Source organism: Planococcus citri, chromosome 2 (genome assembly GCF_950023065.1).
Source record: "Planococcus citri chromosome 2, ihPlaCitr1.1, whole genome shotgun sequence".
In the NCBI taxonomy this organism is placed as follows: domain Eukaryota; kingdom Metazoa; phylum Arthropoda; class Insecta; order Hemiptera; family Pseudococcidae; genus Planococcus; species Planococcus citri.
The window spans coordinates 45,314,310-45,336,697 of record NC_088678.1 but is presented as its reverse complement, the minus strand read 5'-3'; the positions used below and the strand labels follow the sequence as shown (position 1 = coordinate 45,336,697).

Sequence of the window (22,388 nt, the reverse complement as noted above, 5' to 3'; positions counted from 1 at the left end):
ATTCTGTTAACAGTTCGATGCGTACAATTTGCACCTTGTGTTACCTCATGTAACCGGTCTCTTTTGTGATTTTTTCCCCAACTTGTAGTGATACACCCCATGACCCCACGATGTGCAAAAGACCACATTCCACGTCTACATTGTGCCCCTGCAATAAGGCCGATAATATCACAAAAGGTTTTATGAACTGACCATAACGAATAAATGAACCGAACGTCTAGTTTATTGTTTCCTATAACAAACATCCGTTCGAAAAAAAGTGCTCCGCTTTTAATTCCGAATGGGAATCTTCAAAGAACTCCTTACGTTTGGAAATTACACAATTTGGCGCCAATTTTTTTTCCTATCCGGGGAGATAATTCGAAAATCGATATCAACAGGAGTGTATAAAACTATGAAAACTCATCTACATTGGTATAAGTTGAAAAGTCGAACATCGCAACCGTGGCTGTATCACAAGGTTCCAGTATTTCTGACGCTCAAGTTGACCTGTTTTCGTTCTCTCGAGACAAAAAATTTTCGCCAACGAAACGACCCAACTTTATACGACAGTTTTATTGGTCGAGAATGCAATTTTTCACGCGTTCGTGACCACCCTGCTGCATAAAAGGGTTAGTTCGACCGTTAAAACCCGTTTACTTGCTGAAATCATTCACCGTTCAACAATGTTATTACTGGGATTGCTCGAGTAAACAGAGAAAAAAAATACACACAGTTATCTTTTTAAAAAAGCACATGCGGGCAATGTGATTACCGAACGCGAGTAAGAAATATTAATTACACGTGAATTAATACGTCGATAATAATTTTCATCAAGAGAGTAGAATATACGATCATGTTTAACATTTTAAAAACGTGTTCGATGGATAGAGGCCAGATTCCAATCATGATTTTTCAACATCCTGAGCCGGCGACAATAACGATCGTTTTACAAACACCAATCCCATCGACGACGTCGTTCTACCTTAGTTTTCTCGCAAAAGAAAGAATTCTAAAAAGCTGATTTTCCAATACATCGTTATGCATAATTACTTTTTTCTATACACATCGTTCGACGAATGGTTCATAAAAACGAGGATATTTTTATTATTCTACTTCGCAGCAGTGTTATTGCAACGGCATAGTTTATTACGATTTACCCATTTCATAATAATAACGTAGATAAGCTTCTCGATAAAGTAATACTCTTCAAACACAAACAAAAAGCAGAAAAGCTCCACTTTAATAACATTAGCATACTCGAAATTGGAACCTCGACAGTCAACACCGATCTGCGTCAAATTTCGAACCTGAAACGAAACACTGTAGGAAAAAAAATCAACCAACGGGGGATGTACATAATTCACCGCATTATGAATGTGTAATGCACATTTAACACAATCATAAAACCATAACGTAAGTGAAAGTACAGGACAAGCTACTTGAACGAATGCATAAATGCAAAAGATAATCATCGACGAAACACTATTTTAACATTCGTATTCTATGCTCAGCTCATACCGTAAATATCTTCAACTTGTGAATAATTATTCCAACTAACCCAGGTGATCATTAGCAATCGAACAAATTGATGAAACTTCGTGCATATGACTAAGTGGTGAAGTCAACTCGTGAGATGAGTAATTCATCGTCGTCTTAAAAAAAACTGTAGATTTATGTACATCTTCACAACTAAATGGTAATTTCGTCGATAAAATATACTACACGTTAAAATAATAAAACAAAGTAAAACAAAACTAACCATAAATTCCGTTCTAATTTAACCATGTTGTTTACATCTGGAGAATTTATCATTTGATTTTATCAAACAGGAAACGATGGCATAAAGGTTTCTTGATTCACTCAAACACAATCACATAAAATGTATAATACGCTCAATTAAACTACGTACTAGAAAAAATACACGATCAACATGTAAAAAAAACTCGCACAAATGTCACATAAATAGAATAAATTAAAAATTCAAACGGTCACTTGGAAGTCGGATGCACAACAGGAACCGACCGAAATCAATGAAATCATACAATTGTATGTAATGTAATGATGTAAACTGAAGTTGCATGCAATGCAAAAGGCGTAAACGAAAAACTCGACCACCGTTTCGAGGTTTCGATTTTATGAACATGAACAGTCGATTATCAACATCGAATCGAATATCGTAACACAATGTAGGACATTTTGATAGGTGGTTTCCGCGATTCTGATTGGTCGTTTTCATTAAATCAGTGCTACCACTTATGTGACTTTTATTCGAAAAATTCAACAGTTGTGTTTTTGTTTTTATTTCTTTTTCATCAACTTGTTTGATTCAAATTTGGTGTTTCATTTTTTTAAATGAATTATTACCGTTCTTTCAACATTATTAATTATTAAATTATCAATAGAATCTCCATACAAATTGACTAATCAACTGACAACTTGAAAACAAAAATAGCCCTGGTCGGTCTAGTCAGTTTTTAAAAAAATTGAGAAAGTGCTATGGTATGCATTCTCCACTGTATGGTATAGATACATCAGTATCAGTATGTAGCCCTCCAACCAACCTTTTTTCTAACCATGAGAGTATTAGGAACTACTCAAGTTTATAGAAAAATCACTTTGGACGCGATATACCAATTCAGCAGAACCTTGCAGTGTTTGTTTTGTTCTCCTTGTTTTATATTTTCATCATTCACAAGGGCTACTTTTGTAATCAAGTCGTCAATAATAATTACTTCAATCAATATTATCCTACTATAGCATCTTTCGAAGAAAAAAGAAAATCAACTTTGATTTTGAAATTATTTATTTATCAGATTTAGAGTCTATCACTTTTGGACGAACTGTAACTCAAATCAAATGGCTGAAACTAATTTTAACCATGCAAAAGACAAGTGAAGCTACAAAATGTTTATCCCATAAATGTAAGATGAATCCTTCGCTATCGTAGAATAATAAACAACAAATCTCCAAAAGCTTATTTTGCTCCAAAACTTGATTTTTTATGAACGAGTCTTTAACTTCAAGTCAAAAATAAAGAAACTCGTATCCTACTAAAATATGGCATTTCTGCTTTCAGAACTACAAATAGATATTAAGTAGGTAGGTGTCCCAGCGGCCAACTCCAGCTACATATAAGACTCCTGTTTGAGAAACCTCTTTCAATAATAAACGCTTGAAACATCGAATCACACAAATGATTCTTCGTTTATTATTGGTAGTACACAAGATAAAATGTATTCTTCAAATAACATAAAATTGACAAAAGAAAATAAAAATTTAAATGGTAAACAAGATCAACATTAACGCAAACAGATCGTATTTATAAAATAAATAAGTAACAAAAATTATTTATCTAGTCAATGTAAAATGTGTTTTAACAAATCGACCGATAAAGCTCAATGCAATTTTGGACGGAGTGGTCGATAACCTCATTCTCAATAAAACATAACACAGTAATTTAAATCCGATAAAGATACCGGTCAAAGCAATAACATCGATCCAATAACTAACATGTTCCATGCCAACTTGACGAAGTAATTCGTCTGGATACGTTAATTCGCAAAACGATTTCGTTGGTGGACATATCATCTTTTTCCTGCCGTTACCATAAACGGCCATAACTAAGCCTTCTAAGCCGTATCTCAGGTAACTAAAGTACATCGCTATTCGGATAAAAATTGGTATATGCTCCGAACCGGTTCCTAAGCCATAAACTGCTAGTAACATGAAAGGAACTGATAACGCTGGTCCAACGAATATACTGTTCTGTGAGATAAAAATAGGAAAAGATCAGTTTTAATTGTTCAAATTAAATATGCTTGAATAATAAGAACAATAGGTAAAAGTACAAAATATATGTACTAAGTAGGTAAGCTAATCAATCATACTAACCACCACGTTCAATTGAGCTGATATAGCAAAACCAAGACTTTCGGATATGACAGCAATTTGAATACAGATTATACAAAATTTTACCCATCTACCAAATTCTAACGGCTGGTCAGTCATTATATACGTGATAACAATGTAAAATGATGATAATAATACCTAAAAAAAATTGGAAAATCAACATTAGGTATGTACTATGTAAGTATATTGATATAATAGGTAGTAGGTAGAGGTACTTATTCAAACTTTTGAATAAAGGAAAAATATCTCAAGATACCTGTAATGCTGTTCTTGAAAAAGTGAGTGCACAAAAATAAGCATTCAGGCCATACCATCTATTGAAGTATTCTCTTTTTAGAAGCTGAACTTCCATAGGAACTAAAAATTAAAACGTGATTCGATATATCAATACATTTTTTTATGATTTTGTTTTTCAATTTCAAGCAATAAAATACTCACAGTTTAAAAGTATGGGTAGGATTGGAACGTACAAAAATACAATATTAGTGACAAAAAAGAAACCAAAATTGAAAATTGTTTTCGAGGCATCATTTCCGAATTGAAAATACATACCACCGATAGCAACACCGACAAATATGTACATTATCACTTTAAGTAAAATGAAAGCCTGTAAAAAAAACACACACACACCATGTAATCCTACATGTAGACATTTTTAATAGATCATTTTCATGAATAAACTCTACTCACTCTATCATGCCACATTTGTAAAAACATCCTATATACGAGGATGTTAAATTGCAACCACCCAGAACTGTTAAAATCATATAAATGCTTTGAAAAATTATCATTCAACATCTCAGCTGATGATTTTGAATCTATCGAGCAAAAAAAAAAAAAAATATTAATCAATGTATATTGTATGTATTTCAATTTTGGAAGAGAAGAATCATCAGTAGCTCACCATTATCACAAAGAGCACTTTTGTAGCTTGATATAGGTTTATTCCATCTATAGCAACGACCATTTTCAACAGCCATTATCATTCTTTCAGTATGGTCTCCATATTCTCTATTAATAGCTTCAATCACTGTATAAAAAACATACCAGCCATCGTAATTATTCTCGAATTAATTTTCAAGAAACAGCACGACATTAAGAAAGACATAAAATACAGCGTGAAATGCATAGCACCGTAAAACTGTCCAAAGACAATGACTCGACGAATACGTCGAATGATTTGCATACCTTGAACGTTACAAGGCATCGACAAAATTCAAACTCGTCATCGATTTAGATTAAACGAAGAGTTACCAAGCTGATACGATATACTAAAAATTAATTACCAAAATCAGCAGGATTATAATGAATTGGACAATTCAATCCTAATGTGGCCAAGAAAGGAACAACGTCATCTCCTAGGCCAGCATATACACACTGCCCTTCAGCCATAATATAAACATGATCGAAGGTAGAAAATATCCTGGCACTTGGCGTATGTATAGAACAAATCACGGTTCTGCCTCCTTTAGCGATCATTTGCAGCAACGATATACATTGCACACTGGCAACATCGTCTAAACCTCTGAAATAGTAAAAAGCGTAGGATATTTTCGTTAAAATACGTTACGTTGCCGAGTTAATTGTTTACTATACTTACGTAGTAGGCTCGTCTAAAAATAACACCGGTGGATCGTTAACCAATTCTAAAGCAATTGACAGTCGTTTTCTTTCACCACCCGAAAGACAATGGGTCATCGTATTTTTGGTTTTGGTTAATCTTAACATAGTCATTATTTCTTCAATCTGCGTGATAAAAGTAAATTTAGTATCGTATATCCAACACCCATAAACCTACACACTATCTACATTTTTTACAAATATACCTTTACCTATGTATGTACATAATATACGATCATATATTACAATATTTACACAAATTTACAGCGATGTTAGTCTTCATAATAGGTAGGTACTTTTTCCACTATACAAATGTGTTGTTAATTCTGTTTCAATCGGCTAAATTAAAAACAGAACTTACTTCGACATATGCATCGATATTATACCTGCTCAAAATATGAAATTCTCTGAAGACTACACACTGTTACTACCTGAGTAAACTATGTGCAATGTGAACATTTCTAGCGTATATTTCCATTGATTCGAGCAACACGTAGGTTATTAATTAGGTAATTCACTCAAATAGCAAACAGTTACGCTGTCATACGTTCTACATGCGATAATTAACGCAAGAAATCGTGGATTCATTACTTTTCTGTACTTCTCTTTGGATGATACGGTTGTACCTAGTTTCAGGTGGGCTGCTATTTTCATATTTTCAAATACTGTCATCTTTGGTTGTAATAAATCTTCTTGCATAATGTAACGCGAAAGTTTACGAAATTTATTCAAGTCCCTAGATTCTCCGTTGATTAATATCGTACCGTTTGATTGGCCGGTTCTGAAAATGAAAAATCGTTATCATTTTTTTTATTTTTTTGTTGTTTATTGGCACAAATAATTTGTTCCGAGTAAAAATGAAAGCCTCCTAACCTCACCTAACCACACAAAAACTTCCAAAATTGCTTTCTTAGGATGAAAAATATTAATTTTTCACGGTTGTTCTATGTACATCCAAAAAATTGGTTTACCTAAATTGCATCTTTCTCTATCTAGCATCTCGATAACGCAATGCAAGTTTGATTAATGCTAGTGCGAAAAAACCTGTTGCAGATGATCTGATCATCTGTATGTACGAATAGTTGCATAGTAAGAAACTGAAGGCACTTTAGCACAAGTCATATCCACACATGAATAAGAATTTTCATACGTCGAGTTCCTACAACACTGCTGCTTCAAACCCACAACTGCGGTGAGCAATGAGCACCGCTAATCTGAACAAATACATAAAGTGGGATATTGAAATATTTTTAGACACTGAATTTCTTTTGGAATCGTTTATTTACGTCTATTTCGGATGCCATAAACGCAGCTTACCCACCAATCGGGCAGAGATCCAACACCAATCACGTATAAAAATTATACCTAAATCACCAATCGTGTATTCTTCGTCAAACCTACACGTACATACAAGGAACAGTTGAGTATTACTTACAAATTGCAACACAATATTTTGTACCTACATATGAACGTATAGATTCAGAGGATGCAAACAAATCGAGGAGATCGCTTCACACAATCATCCTATATTACGTAAATCAAACACAGTATTTATTTCAAAAACACCATCACCAAAAAAATGTAGCTGCGCAAGAGAATGCTTGCGAACTGGACAGATGCGGATTTGTTCATTGGATGCATTTAACCGGTTGCATATCGCGAATAAATCTTTAGAGGCTGGTTTCTAAGATTAAGTATTTCGTCATCAACGTGCTAGAAAAACGTCATAGGTACCAGGCAGGTAGTATAGGTACTCGAACAGTGAAGTAAACCGACAAAAAAATCAAACGAGATAATCCGAACTAATTCAACAAATATTTTAGTATAATTTTTCAACTTTGACACCTCACATGGTTTATCGTATAGTTTAATCTTTGGCGTGGAAAATTTTCGAATTTCTTGGCCACGAATCTGAATTTAAATGCGAGTTTTTTCACCTTTTCTTATTTCACTAATTACTACCTAATATCTGCAATTCTACAAAGACCAACAAACCGGAAATAATTCTATTTATTTATCCTTGATTGTGTATCAATCAAATACGTTATGGTAAAGTATTTATTTATGCAATTAATAGACTCTTTGTGAAAAAAAAATAAAAAAATTCACGACTAATGTAGTAATCGATTTTTTCCGGTAAACACATTTATCACCTTCTGACCATATAATTGCCATTATTTTTAGGGAAGAGGCAAGAGGTGCTTATTTTTATCGCAATATTTAAATAAGCAATTATAGGTATGCTTACTTATATCCAGCTAGAACATTTAGTAGTGTACTTTTGCCAGCTCCTGATGAACCCATGATAGCGGTCAACTGATTCGACTTGAATAAGCCACTGACACTTCTTAAAAGTACTTTCGAGTCTGTAATCATAAACATAAGTAATAATAGAATTAATATTTATGTATTGTACAATTGTTTTCGTAAGTTTTTAATTTAGGTCATTTTCACGGTAATTTGAGAGAAGAATCTGCAGATAGACTCATGACATTTTCATTTCATAATTTTATTAACAAGTAAACGTGAAGTTTCCAAAAATAAAGACATGATTCTCGCGTGGGTTCACTCGATACACCTATAATTTAAATTCGGATATCGAACGTCCTGTAATTATCCTAAGCAGCAGACCATATAAATCGAAAAGTACAAGTACCAACAATTGGCAATTGTTTGGCTTTTATCCAGTACTTGAAGATATTATGTAAGGCCGGATTTATCGACTGTTAATTAAATATTCCGCACCACAAAAAACTAAGTGTCTCTGTCTCATTGCGCAAACGATTTCTTAAAACAATTCCAAACAGATCTCGTAATTTCGCGAATATACAACGAGTAGGTATGTATGTACTACACGAAGCATCTTTCTTATTGGAATTGCTAATCAGTTGTGTCACGAGTAGGTACACATTTCAATCAAATAGGTTCGAATGTACGACGTATATGTAAGTACTTAAGTACAGTACTTACACTTGCTTTCCCATATACCTGCGTATAAATATACGTGAAAATGCGCATGGGGAATTTTGTGCACTAAATTGGAGACACAGGTAATATACCACGTAGGTAATAGGTATAGGTAGGTACTCTGAAATAATGATGGAAAATTTCCAGCGTTTGGATGGGACTTTTTTAAGAACAGAACAGAACAGAACGCATCAAGGAAAAAGTATGGACCTAAATAAATAAGTATAATATGATTCATGGATGAGAAAACATACATCGCGTACACTAACCCATCAAGTATCATTGCCATGGGCTACTGGAATGTAAATTTTCTTTTTCAACAAGAGTCATCGTAAATTTCCGCAGTTTCAGGTTTTTTAATACCGGATTTTTTTCAGTGGAAATGGAAATGGGAAAAATATACCACAAAGTGTGCTGTACTTGAGTAACCGGATAACACCAAGTATGTACATACATATTTGTAAAATTGATTAATTTGATCCATATAAATCGGGGTTCCTTAAGCTAAAGTGGTTTATAAGACGAGTACACGAAGAACTAAATTTTTTAATACAGAGCTTTAATTCGTTGGTTCTCATCACAGCATCAGACAAAAAAATTGGTAACAATTTAATTTGAAACAGGGAAAATAAAAAATTTGGAGTCAACACTTTTCAATTCTCTGTCTTTCTTATGATTTTTCACCTACATAATGCCAATGCCCATTGAAAGGGTCCAACAGATTTTTAAATTTCAAAAGGTTTAGTTGGAAATCACAAAAAATACTCGTAGGTGGAAATTTTTACGAGAAATCAGTTCTTGAACGACTAAGAAGGTGTGTGTAATGCACATAGAGGGCCAAAAATTTCATCAGGAAAGTTTCAGCCCTTAAGGATCAACTTCAATCAGGAACTTTCAAAATTTGAGGCAGAAGCCACATCGTGATGCTCTTCAAATGAAATTTTTTACAATACTGTAAGAATTGAGTTGATTTCAAAAACCACCTAATTTCATGAAAATTATTCAACGCGTCATTGAAAATCAGTAAAAACTTGAATATCTGTCTGATTTTCAAATATCCTAATCTCGAACCTTCGACAAAAAGATGGCGAGAATCACCAATTCATTTTGGAAAACATCAAATTTCTTTTGCCAAGAAGTTCTGGTGGTTGAAAAAAAAAAAAATTAAAAATTCTAAGTAACACGAAGAGTAAAAAGTTTTTCTGCTTGAGGAAAACTCACCCCCCCCCCCACCCTAAAAAAGAACATTAAATTTATTCACCTCCAAACATTATTGGAGAAGACTGAAGTTCAATTTTTTCTAGATATGAAGTACAAATTGATTAAATTGTTCAAAATAAATAAGAAAACAGTAAAATTGCATTCAGTTCGTAGAAAATGACCAAACAAAAATCGAAAATTCTTCACAAATACCTACTCTGAATTTTTTACAAAGTTGCCTGATGTTAGTAAAAAAAATAGGTTATAATTGCATACAATTGACTTGAAATTATTGAAACTAGCAAAAGTGAAAAAATCCTGTACTTAGATCTTTCATTAAAATTGATAATGAAAAAAATTGTTCAAAATTTACCAAAAAAAAAAACAGTCTAAAAGATTTGACCCTCCCCCCTCTTCACCAAAAAAAAAAGTTGTCCAGGTATGACTGAAATTTTGTAAATTGGCATCTATCGTTAAAAGTGTACCTACACGTACGAATTTAAAAAAATTCACATTTTTGAGAATAAGCCAGACATGAAATCGTTGAAAGGTAGGTACGTAGTAGGTACGTACTACGTACAAAAAAACAGACAAATTTTTTTGTATAACCCAATAGGTACCTACCTACCTGTACCTATTTACCTACCCATCCTTTTTCTTGTAATTTCGCAAATTTACCAGTTTTCAATTTTATCTCAATTTCTGATAGTTTGACATCATTTTAGTGAATTAATAATGCCTAATTGAATATTTCTTGACTTTTAAAGGTCTGATTAGATACCGAAAATTTTATAAATTTTAAAAGTATTTTTGAGCCAAATTGTTTTTGCTGCCTTTGAAAGGCCTCAATAAATACAGTAGAAAATTCGTCTCGATGAAAATTTTGAAAATTGCATTTTCAAACTCCACAAAAAACCTACAACGTAACCGCTGACTTTGAACCAATTTACACACCACAGACATCAATGTACTGTTACTTACTGTACCTATCTCTACAATACGCTCGTCTGCAATATTACATAAACGTAATCTGGAAATCATTCATGATCATGAACGATTTCATATAACGCCTCGTGAACTCCGCTGAATGACAATGAATTCACCCAGCATATATATGCATGTACATGTAGAAGATGTAATACGAATAATCGAGAGTTTTTTATATTAAAAAAATTCCATTTTCAAAGCGAGCAAATGAACGGTATTCGTGACTAGGATTATTAACTCGCGATTCCAAGGTGACGACAAACGAAAGTTTAATATGTTCGATGGTTTTGCTACGCTCCATATTGACTCATTAAATGAGGTAGGTATTGATAACCGTATTGTGAACATTTGAGATAAAATTTCAAAAAAAAAACACGCCTCGTTATCGCTCAATTAAATAGGTCAATTTTTCATTTCTACGTACGATGAATAATATAAAGAAATTTCCGACAAATCTAATCAAGTTCCTGCTTATATGTAGTGTTTTGAATTACACAACCCAGATTAATTTGTGCTAAAAATGCGAATATTTGGTCCTATATTTCTCTTCTATAATCAGTTATCGAAGCGTTCACCCATATTTTACTAGATTTTCACACGCTTAACGCACACAAACGTACTTCAGGTAAATAGGTACAGTTGTTCTCTCGTAATTATAACATCAAAACACAACAAGAGATAAGGTTATGTTCGATTCGGACAAGTTTACGATAGTTCGTTCAACTTTCAATTGCGAAACAGAGTCTCATTTTTTCTCGTTCGTCTGGGTCGTATTATCTAATTTTTCACATCATTTAAATATGCACTATAAACTAGCACAACGCGAATGGAAATACTTTGGAAATTATAATATTCTCCATCGGTGATAGGTTTTTAGGTTCAGGTATAGGTATTATAGAACTTTCGAATAAAAACTTAATCCCGCATCACGTGGTCGTTTTCAATTTGATATTTTGTAATACCTACAGCAGAACATTGATCCCGATTCTCAATATAATTATACATTGACCTAGCTACGTATGTATGTAGTTCGTAGTACGAATCAAATATTGGCTTGATAACTCACATTTTGATTTACTTAGATCATTAGATCACCTTGAAGATGGAAAAAAACGCTCATTTTTGCCTGATTTTCATTTCGTTTATTTAATAAGTATTTACCAATTAGCTTAGAAAAAAATAAGTATCAATCACCTGACGGCTGGCATGCTGTCATATATTTTGATGTTAATTACCTAGTTTTTCTGCGATGTAATTACACCTTTTTTTACTTTAAAAAACCATATTTTAATTCATTTTTAGCCACTGTGGTATTAAAATTTTGAATCATATAGGTACTCAAGTACTCACACATATGTGGGGGGGGGTACCTATTTTAAAAAAACGATGAATTAGGTACAAAACTTTTTCCCGGAGTTACATACATCAGATAACATTTTTATTTGTACAAATATCTACTCGGTAAGTGGCCGAGGGAGAGAGGTTATTGATTTTGAACTATACAATTCCAAAAATGTAATTTCTCTTTTACCAAATTTTTAAGAATATTTCCTCGTGCATATTTGAATTACATCATCCTGATCGATCCAGCGAATCTCCTTCCTTTCTATGATCATTTTATCAAATTCCTAAATTATGTATCAACGTCTGCATAGTACACTACGAATTTGAAGATTTTACAATATTTTTCTTTTCTCTTTTTTTTTTAACCCAAGTTACGTTTTATTATCCAAACAAGATTTTGTGTATCGAAAAAAAATTTAGAAAATGAATTTCTGTCATTCCATTTATGGCCCGTCAATCTTAACTTCTCCGCAACTCGATACATCGAAGACGATAAATACTTATGCAATCGTTTCCGAGAACAATTACATTTTCTTTTCTGTCAAGTAGATAAGTCATTAGTTTTTCAATTTTTGAAACTTGGCAATTTTAAGGACATCTCAAGCTGAACGTTTCCCTTCCCTTTCACTCCCCTACAGTATAGAAAACTCATAAAATGGGAGATATTTCAGTCTTTTAAACCTTTTCCCGTTTATATCAGTCTCTTCGATTGTGTCTTGGCATGACCTGTTATTATGCTTCGAAACTTTGACAGAGTTGTGAATACAAAGTAGATACGAGTTAATCGCGTGAGCGAAATGAGGTCAATTTTTTTCAAATGAGTCATTTCTCGAGTAGCTGTAGCTTTCAACAAGAAAACGAGCGATAAAAACATATAAAAAATTCATTCTGATTTCACGATTCAAAAATTTAAAAACTGATATCTTTTTTTTTGCTTTTCCCCCTTACGTATCTACGTACAACGTTTTGAAACACTCCGCTCACAGTTTGCTCAAATTGTTCAGGTTTGGGGTACCTATACTAAGCTTTCAACCATCACCTCTTTTCTCCAGTCCAACACGTGATAAAATAAGTTACTGGGTGAATGGAAAATTTATCTGAAATTCTGGAACGATTTGGAATCAAAAAAAAAGACTAACGTGCATCGATTTCGTTCAAGTACTACTTTATACTCTGGTAAATTTTTCGAAAATTTCAACTTTGAAAAATCTGCTGGCGGCTCCAGAACTGCCCTAAACGGTTCAAAACTGTTTCCAATCGTTTCAGCGGGACGAAAATAGGATAGAATTACCTTATACTAAATTTCACCTTTTTAAGTTAGTTTGGTGAAATTTTGATTCCTCCACCCCGCTTTTGGTCAGACTTTGATTCATTTTTTAAAAATTCGCCAAAGATCGAAAAATGTCCTTTGAAATCCCATAATTTTTACCAAAATGAAAATTGTTTCAAAATAACACAATAAAATGGCTAAAAATGCAAAAACAAGTGGTAGTGAGGAATCAAAAATTTTGAGGAGAATTTTTTCTTATCAAAGGGCATTATTTTATGCTATTAAGTATTTGGAAGAAAATCAGAGCAGGGACCAATTTCATCATATTTATTCGGTCAGATGCTTGTTAAGATGGTATTTTAAGAAACTCTTTCTATAAATCGAAGCTTATTCTATCAAACAGGCTCCGTAAGGATTTTTTTTAGTTGGAAAATTAGATGTTTATTAAAAAATACAATTCGAATCGGTTTTTCACCTAAATCTGTTTTTTTTTTGCACCAAAAAGTGAATTACAACAGGAATCACTTAATTACCAATCTGACCAAAATTCTCATTTGAATATCTTTCAAAAGGAATAATTCCAAATTTATGAGAGGTACCCATTTTATTACTTACCTACCTGCCGATTAATTAATAATTTTGTATTCGAAGATTATCAAAAATACTGAGATTTACTCTATTTTAAGAAGACAGAAGAATTAGATATTATAATACGTACATAAAGTCTAAAAAAAGTAAAGCTTCTTATTTCACAATGTTGAAAAACTTGAGTCTCGGAAATGAAAATTTCCACTTCATTTGACGACTCACCTATGTATGTACCTATCTTACAATTTACGCAACCGTAAATTCAACATAATTATTTTGTTAAAAAGTATGATAATCTTGACCTTCAAAATTTAAAGGGTGGGACTTGTATTTTTGTAATTGGATATATTTTTAAAAATTTTATATTCAAAGTTTTTATAGATCTATTGATGGATTACGAGCAAGCCGAAAAACTTAGCATCGATGCACATAATTTTAAAATAAATCCTATAATGAGTACCGACCATCCCTACAGTTATGACTACGAGTACTAATAAAATTGGCAGAAATCTCGTTCATCATTATTAGGCATGGTACACAAAAAATAAGTACTTACTCTGTATTTGAATTCGGTCAAAAACATTCGAGTAAATTATACCTATCAGATCATCGAATCAGTAAAAGGAACAAGTTTATGTTAGACGCATAACCCTGACATAGTGCTTTTGGTCGTTTGAGTACCCATAACTACCAATAAACCATAGCCAAAGACATGCCATCTCGTTAAGTTATTTAGTGCATATGAAACACAAATTTACAGCGAAGTCGGTTTAATTAAGTATGCGACGGTTCGTCGTATTAAAAATAGTAAAACCGCTGACATTGTAAGGAGTGAAAAAAAGCAAGCTAAATTCAATAAATCACGAGTAATTTGTTAATTTATATTCCAGCAGGAGGTCCAAAAAAAAATTTCGGCATTGCGATTATCATTGCGATGTAACCTTTAGATCAAGAGCAAGGTTCACAAGCGTACGTGAATAAAAAGAACATCATAGTACCTAAGCTCGTTCGTAACGAGATAACAAATCGAAATCGTGCGACAGAATATCAAAAGTTTCGGGAAACACCGCCGACACGATGACGAAAATTCGGAGTGCACACATTTTCCACGAATTAGAAAAGCTACCTCAACCTCTCAACCTGACCCAGAATTGCCAATTCGCGTGATTCGGCAATTCGAACTGCTGATCAGTGATCACATCACAAGCAAAACTGCAGCAACTATAGTACATTGACATTTGGCACGCGACAGCGCACATGAATGTCGAACTCGTTGGAACACCAGTCGCGGCCGCGCAGCTCGCTGTTTAATGTTCCAGCGAACTATGCGAATGTTACTCGTAGTTTAATTATCATCACATGCAATAACTTTCACTGACCGTTTCTTCCGACAGGCACCGTATACGTAAGATCAACGAATTCAATGTCGATCGGAGGGCACCCTTGATATGTAACCAATGATTCATGCTGATCCATGTCATGAGCACTGCAATTTTTTTCATTCAAGTATTGTTTTTCCTGCAGTGATATCGCAGTGTCATTTATGGTCGTCGTGGTCGTCGTGGTGGTCGTTATCAACCCCATGATCTGTAACACAATCAGAGATATTGAATTAGCAAAACCTTATTTCATTAACGATTCAAAATATAGAATGAGTAGGTAACTAAGCTATGATATCTATAGTGCTTAAAAGTTGATCGGAATAAAAAAATTTAAAAATTTGCGATGATTAAAACTTGGGAAAATCCCTCCCAATTTCAAATCTCTAAACTGCAGTGTTGCCGAATTAACGTTGAAGCTAAAGGCATTGTGCTTTTGAAACGATCCTCGTATGGCTCATTTTCCAAAATTTGAAAAAAAAACAGAAAACTGAAGAAATTTTTGTGAATGAATGTTGGCAATATCTGAAAGTTCAAAATTTCAGCAACAGTTCAGAAAATTCTAAACAATATAAAATCGCTTGTGGCAAAAAAAAAAACAAAAATTTGCTAGCCTTTCCAAACAAAATCTTGAAAATGAAAAAAAAAACTTGTCATGTAATCAGATGAATTTTGGAAAAATTGAAGAAATTGTCACCATTCCCAAATTTTTCCAAAATTTCTAAACATTTAGGAATAGTTTACCCTACGTGTCCAGAACAATTTTACAAAATTTCAAATTATTTGTATTCGCAAACGATTTTTTCACCTCTGAGTAAATCATTATGGCTCATTTTCCAAAATTTGAGAAAAACAGAAAACTGAAAAAATTTTTGTAAATGAATGTTGGCAATATCTGAAAGTTCAAAATTTCAGCAACAGTTCAGAAAATTCCAAACAATATAAAATCGCTTGTGGCAAAAAAGAAAACAAAAATTTGCTAGCTTTTCCAAACAAAATCTTGAAAATGAAAAAAAAACTTGCCATGTAACCAGATGAATTTTGGAAAAATTGAAGAAGTTGTCACCATTCCCAAATTTTTCCAAAATTTCTAAACATTTAGGAATAGTTTTCCCTACATGTCCAGAACAATTTTACAAAATTTCAAATTATTTGTATTCGCAAACGATTTTTTCACCTCTGAGTAAATCATTCACAAACGAATCATCTTCAATTGTCAATGATTTTTAAAATGTTACGATTCGACATTAAAATAAGAAAATTATTCTTCGCACAGAAAATTTGTACCTAAATTTACACAAGAAAAGTTGTGAAGTAATGCATGAGTTTTGTCAAATATTGCAAAGATTTCATAGAATACCTATGAACTTTGTGTTAAAGTGTGAAAAAATCTGTAAAACTGAAATAATAAGAATGTTTGAAAATCCGTAAAAATTAAAAACAGTAAATACAAGTGAATTTTTTCAATTATTTTTATGTAAATAAATCTGATTTTTTATGAATTTTGATGATATTTCAATTTTTTTGGTCGTTCACTCAACCAATTTTCGTGGTTTTCGATAATTATCATTTTATTATATTTTTTGAAATTTTCGACCATTCACTTACGAATTGATTTTTTTGAATTTTTTGACAATTTTAAGCGTTTTTTTTCCAATACTTTTGCAATATTTTATGAAACTTTTCTTAATGTTCTATAAATTTTCATCATAATTCAAATAATCTTTGGATACATTTTGGCATTTATCAGTTTTTCAAATTTTGAGCCATTTGTACTTCAAGTGTAGGTATCAATTTTAAAATATTGAGTACCTACTGATTGGTCGACTAAAAATTTTTCAAAAAGAGACTCTGAAGCAGGGATGGAAAGCTAGCTGAAAGCTAAAAGCTAAAAGCTGAGAAAGTTTGGGATTTTTGAAAGCTAAAAGCTCTAGCCAGAAGATTTATTTATTCAGTTTTCTTTCAGCTTTTTTAAAAATTCATCTGGTTCAGTTTCTGTTTGAGTTCTTTTTTGATTTTCACATTTTACCTCTCAAGTTTCAGTTTTCTCATGTTTTTTTTTTGTTGTGGTTGTGAGTTTCCATTTTCTTTTCCATTCACCTCATTAAAAAAATTTGAAAAGCTGAAAGCTGAAGAAGTTTAGGATTTTTGAAAGCTAAAGGCTAAAGCCAAAAATTTCAGCTTTCCATCCCTGCTCTGAAGAGCAACCTACAATCAGTTAAAAATACAAATTTTCAGGATCTCAATTTTTGTCCCTAAAAGCATTGGTAAACCCACTCAAGGGTCCATGTCATATCAATATCTGACAACTTTTCCAAAAATTAATTCAACGACTAGTGGGTGTTAATTTAAAATAAATACGTAATTAGTGATCACTACTCAATATTTTACTACATAATTAAAACATTCTCAAAATAAACACCTCAACTTCGTATTTAAGGCAAAAATGCACCCAACAATTCCATCGGATTTAATAATTATTAGTTCGTGCTAAAATTAAAACCACCGATGCGATTCAAACGTAGATAGCTAGACACTTCGTAGTTCGTACAACACGCTTTCCAGGTTGCAAAAAAGCATAATGACAGAATTTTTTCAAGAATTCGCACTCTTACAAAATGTACTTATTTATCTAAATCACCGGTAAGAGAGATACACATACATATAATAGTATGCACATATATTATGCTAATTAAACTTGACACAATTGATTATTAAAATTTTTAAAAAAGTGCATAGTGGTAGGTATAATTAAAACAAAACAAAAATAGTACATAGTTGTTAAAAGCACATTTAATCTTGGAAAATCACACATATTTGAAAAAATTCAAATTTCTTGAAGGGCATTGCAACTTGCACGCGTTATGTATGAAAATAATAAATCACTCGCGTGTTGTAAGATAATTACATTGCGTAAAAATTGTATTTATTTATGATGCATAGGTATATCACCTCAAATTAAGAAAAGAAGGTATACAAGTACATGTACCTAACCTACTATACATATGTACACGAATTCATCAAAAAAAAATTTGGCGGGGGGATGAGGGTATGAAATGTAAGGTAAGGTTTACGTCTAACGTCACTACCTTTTTTTACTTTTTTTAAAAATTTCAAGACTATTTTTTTTCAAATAAAAAATTTACATTTGACCTTTGGTCGTCGGACGTCAATACGAGTTATTTACATCATTACGTCATACAAAGCACATGTATCTTACCTAGGATCCCTACCTCGACTTCACTAATATGCTTGCTCAGCGTGTTCAACGATTCCATATTTTTTTCTTCTAAATATTACAAAGATAAACGTCTTAAGAATTACGATGTCGAAAAAATTGCAATAACTTCTTCGAATACCAACATTTTAATGATACCAACTTCTCAAATAAAACTGACCTTTACTCGAGCAATGTAATTACACATGTTCGTATCAAAGAAAAAGAAACACATAGATTTAGGTACCTACACGCGAATGCTCATTTAACAAGATATGGGATTTATTTTTAATGCTGATTTACTTGGAGTAATTATTACGGTCATTCAACTAGTTGATTCGTTATCAAAATCCACACCGGTTCGATTACGTCACTAAACGTACATTATGTACATTGCACTTTTTTAAAATACAAATTCGCTTAAATAAATCTCGTAAATCACAACGATGAAAGATTAAAATCTCAACTCGCGAGAGTTCTCGCCAATAAGACGACACGAATACATGGCGCTCATTTGGGTCATTACAAAACGATAAACGTCTACGATTCACCTGCTGTTAACACGAGATTATGGAACAATCAAAAATGTAATTAAACTTATAGGTACCTAGTTAATAACCTCCACTAATCTGCTCATTATTAACCTTTACCTAGATTACCATAACAACAGGTATATTTAGTCAAATAGAACGAGTTCCGTTGCTGGAATAATTTAACCTAATGTAAGCATATTTTCCAACTGGGTGAAGCGAAACTTTGGAAATTTGAGTTTCCTCGCATTAAAGTGCTTCAGCTTAATCCATTATCACGCACGACGATATTTGAGAATTTTTAGACCAAACCATCTTTCAAATGCAAATAAAAGGTCAATAAGGTGATGACTGATGAGTCTGGGTATCATTTTATCGGAATTTATTGTAACATATATTATATCAATTCTACGAATGTAGGGGATTTCCATTCGACTAGTTTTCAATGTTTATCTTTCCATATACTTAGTTTATAGGAGATTTTTCTCCACAAAATATCCTATTCGCCTAGAACAGCAACTACATATACCACTACAAGCACATTAATTTTCCATAAACTTAAGGAACCAATCTTTCGTAGAGAACCACGAATTTGAGCAAGGCTCACCATCACCTACCCTATTCAAACAAGAGTTTTTTGTTTCAATACATACGAATCCAAATCAATCAGTATTCTTCAAACAACTACAACATGATGTAGTTCATAGACGTGGTAATCTGGTGATAACACACGTAATAATTTTCATTTTCAGCGAAATCCTATAATTAAGTAAATAACCAAGTCAGAGAAATCATAATCACTAATCGCTATCTCCTAGGCTTGCACAACAGTACCTACATCAAAAAGAAAAGGAAAAAAAACGCACTCGTACACGTACTTATTTAAAACCTAAACGAAATGACCTGATAACTTACTATCGATTCAGGAACCTAGTACGTCAAGAGGTTAATTACCTTAAATGAACGGCATAAATGATAATATTCACAAGCTTTAACTAAATCATAATCACGCGTATAATCACTACATGTTTATTCGACAACTTCGTAATACGTAGTTCTTTTGTGTTTATCAGGTAGGTATAGATATTGCTCATAGATTGCTAACGATACAAACTAACCAATGGGTGGGCATTTTTATCACTATTTTCAAATTATACGTATTTAGAGAAATTAAATGTTTTTTTTGACAGCTTGTCTGATTTTAGGAACTCTACATACATATAAGTACCTACACATTATATGTTAGTAGACCTGTGTACTTATTTATTTGATAAGAAAAATTTAATTCGCACACCCAAACGAATATTTAATTTACAGTTTTGAATTTTGAAAATTACCTCGTCTAATAATACGTAATTGTTATTTACGTATCAAGTACCTATCTACATGATTAATAATGGAATACGTACAGAAAAAATAAGGAAAAAATTCTCATGTTTTGCGAATAAAAATAGATAAGTAGGTAAGTACATCTACATATACAGCATGCAGAGAAATATCGAGTAATTCCAAAAAAAAATTAGTGTTGAATATTTTGGTTGGTCACAATGAATAACAATAATGATAGTACAAGTACATACATACATACATGATTTTTTTTTATAAACGTAACTACGACCTCTTGAAAAGATTTTCGGAAGTCCATTTTTTTCAATTTTTCGATTTTCACATCATTGGAAAGCTCTTTTGGCTCTGGAGTACAGAATTACTTTGGAGTTTTAAGGAATTTCTTCGTAAAATTGAACTCTTTAAAAAATAACTTATTGCCATCTCCACTTACATATATGCATGTCAAAAATTGAGCATCTAAATGGTTCAATCTTTAGATATGATCAGAAATGTGGTTATTTGAAATAATAACAGGATAGGATGTTTGATTTTTTTCACCAATTTATGCAGTTTTTGATTGTTTAGAAAAACTTTAAAATCCCTCAAAATCGGCGACGAACTGATCGAGAGGTTCATTTGTTACTTCGAGACATTTTTTAAAAGCATGGAAGATCCAGGATTTGCTTGAATTTAAAAAAACCGAAAACCACTAGCAAATATGTTTAGCCAAAATCCTTACTTTCAAACATTCGATTTTTATCTCGTGGAAAAAATCCTAAATTAAAAACAATATGTATTTAAAAACTCTCTGAAAATCAAAAAAAAAAAAAAAAGAAATTCAGCACTTGAAAATTTCCCTTGCATTTTAGATTTTTGTTATGCTCTGCTAGCCTCATCGGTCTAAAAAAATTGTAGTTACAAAAAAACATACCAAATGAATAAATTTCCAGAACAACTATGTAATTTGAAATCATTATGTGACTCAATTGGATTTCATGTTTACCGAGTAAAAAACCATCACATACGTGTATATCTTGCGTCAATTTCCAAACACTGTCAATTCCCATTATCGTCACAAAATGCAGCTTGAAATTAATTTTTTACTCACCTCATCGTCTTTTTATCTTACAGTTAGATTGGAGAATCCTCTGACGTCACTGCTGACGTTAGGGTGAAATAATTTCCATAAAGAAAAGTATTTTAATGTAATAAGTAGACAAGTAAATATCTACTTAATTTATTTTTTTTTAAATAGTCAAAAAAATACTGACAAAGAAAATTTTCCATCCAAATAAAGAGACGTATACCTATCGAGAACATTCGTTACTTCAGAAATCAATAACAAGTTCCATCCATTTAGGTCCAATAGTTCAAATGATAATAGGCATGAATCATTTTACGAAATTATCATTCGAAAACACTTGCTTGCTACAGCTGGTTTAATAATTGACGTAAGTATCCAAGTGGCAACAACCACATTGAAAAATTCTTAGTAACTCAATTCCATAAGTACATGCTATCAGTTTCAAAATACCTACCTGACGATATGTAATTTTTCGTTAGGAGACCTTCCTACTACATTTTACCTAGTAGGTATAAATTTCATTTCAACTTGAAAATTTGAATTAAAACAATTACATGGACCTCGATTGTCGAATCAAGCGTGCGTACACAAAACCGCACGAAATGAAAAAAAAACTAGTTCGAAGGTATTGCGATAGTAGGACGCCAGCAGATTCTAATTATAAAACATTCCATAGGAATCGCATCTATAGTGACATAACACACTTTTATGTACCACTGAAACAACACACGTGAGCGCCGAACGTTTATGAAAAAAATTAATCTCTCCCAACTATACGAAAATATTCGAGAATAGTAAACGTTCGTTGAGAAAACTGTTCAAAGATCTATCTATTCATTTAAACTTAACAAGTAGACGTTTATGGGAAACACTAGATGTGACTTTAAGTAGCATAGGACCATATTAGCGCATTCAGAATGTGATGAAGTTAACCGGAAGGTTATACGAATGTGTACCCTTGAATAAAATAGCTTACTCTATA

General features: G+C 32.4%; 2 protein-coding genes across 3 annotated transcripts in view; both read right to left on the bottom strand.

The window, feature by feature from the left end:
• The window catches only part of CdGAPr (GTPase-activating protein CdGAPr), a 41,687-nt gene extending 39,635 nt beyond the window's left edge, over positions 1–2,052 (bottom strand). The window contains exon 1 of the mRNA XM_065350648.1: positions 1,742–2,052. The gene's annotated coding sequence lies outside the window, so the exon portion shown is untranslated. The remainder of the gene's footprint in view (positions 1–1,741) is intronic.
• Positions 2,053–3,167: 1,115 nt separating this feature from the next.
• The window catches only part of LOC135836063 (ATP-binding cassette subfamily G member 4-like), a 37,364-nt gene continuing 18,143 nt past the window's right edge, over positions 3,168–22,388 (bottom strand). For both annotated transcript variants that reach the window (XM_065350645.1, XM_065350646.1), the window contains exons 2-12: positions 15,247–15,454; positions 7,760–7,877; positions 6,103–6,292; positions 5,492–5,637; positions 5,178–5,416; positions 4,796–4,921; positions 4,582–4,709; positions 4,330–4,498; positions 4,148–4,248; positions 3,874–4,029; positions 3,168–3,747 (exon numbers count right to left, since the gene is read on the bottom strand). In XM_065350645.1, coding sequence (XP_065206717.1) covers positions 3,331–3,747; positions 3,874–4,029; positions 4,148–4,248; positions 4,330–4,498; positions 4,582–4,709; positions 4,796–4,921; positions 5,178–5,416; positions 5,492–5,637; positions 6,103–6,292; positions 7,760–7,877; positions 15,247–15,451 — 1,995 coding nt within the window. In that variant the 5' untranslated portion in view covers positions 15,452–15,454 and the 3' untranslated portion in view covers positions 3,168–3,330. The remainder of the gene's footprint in view (positions 3,748–3,873; positions 4,030–4,147; positions 4,249–4,329; positions 4,499–4,581; positions 4,710–4,795; positions 4,922–5,177; positions 5,417–5,491; positions 5,638–6,102; positions 6,293–7,759; positions 7,878–15,246; positions 15,455–22,388) is intronic.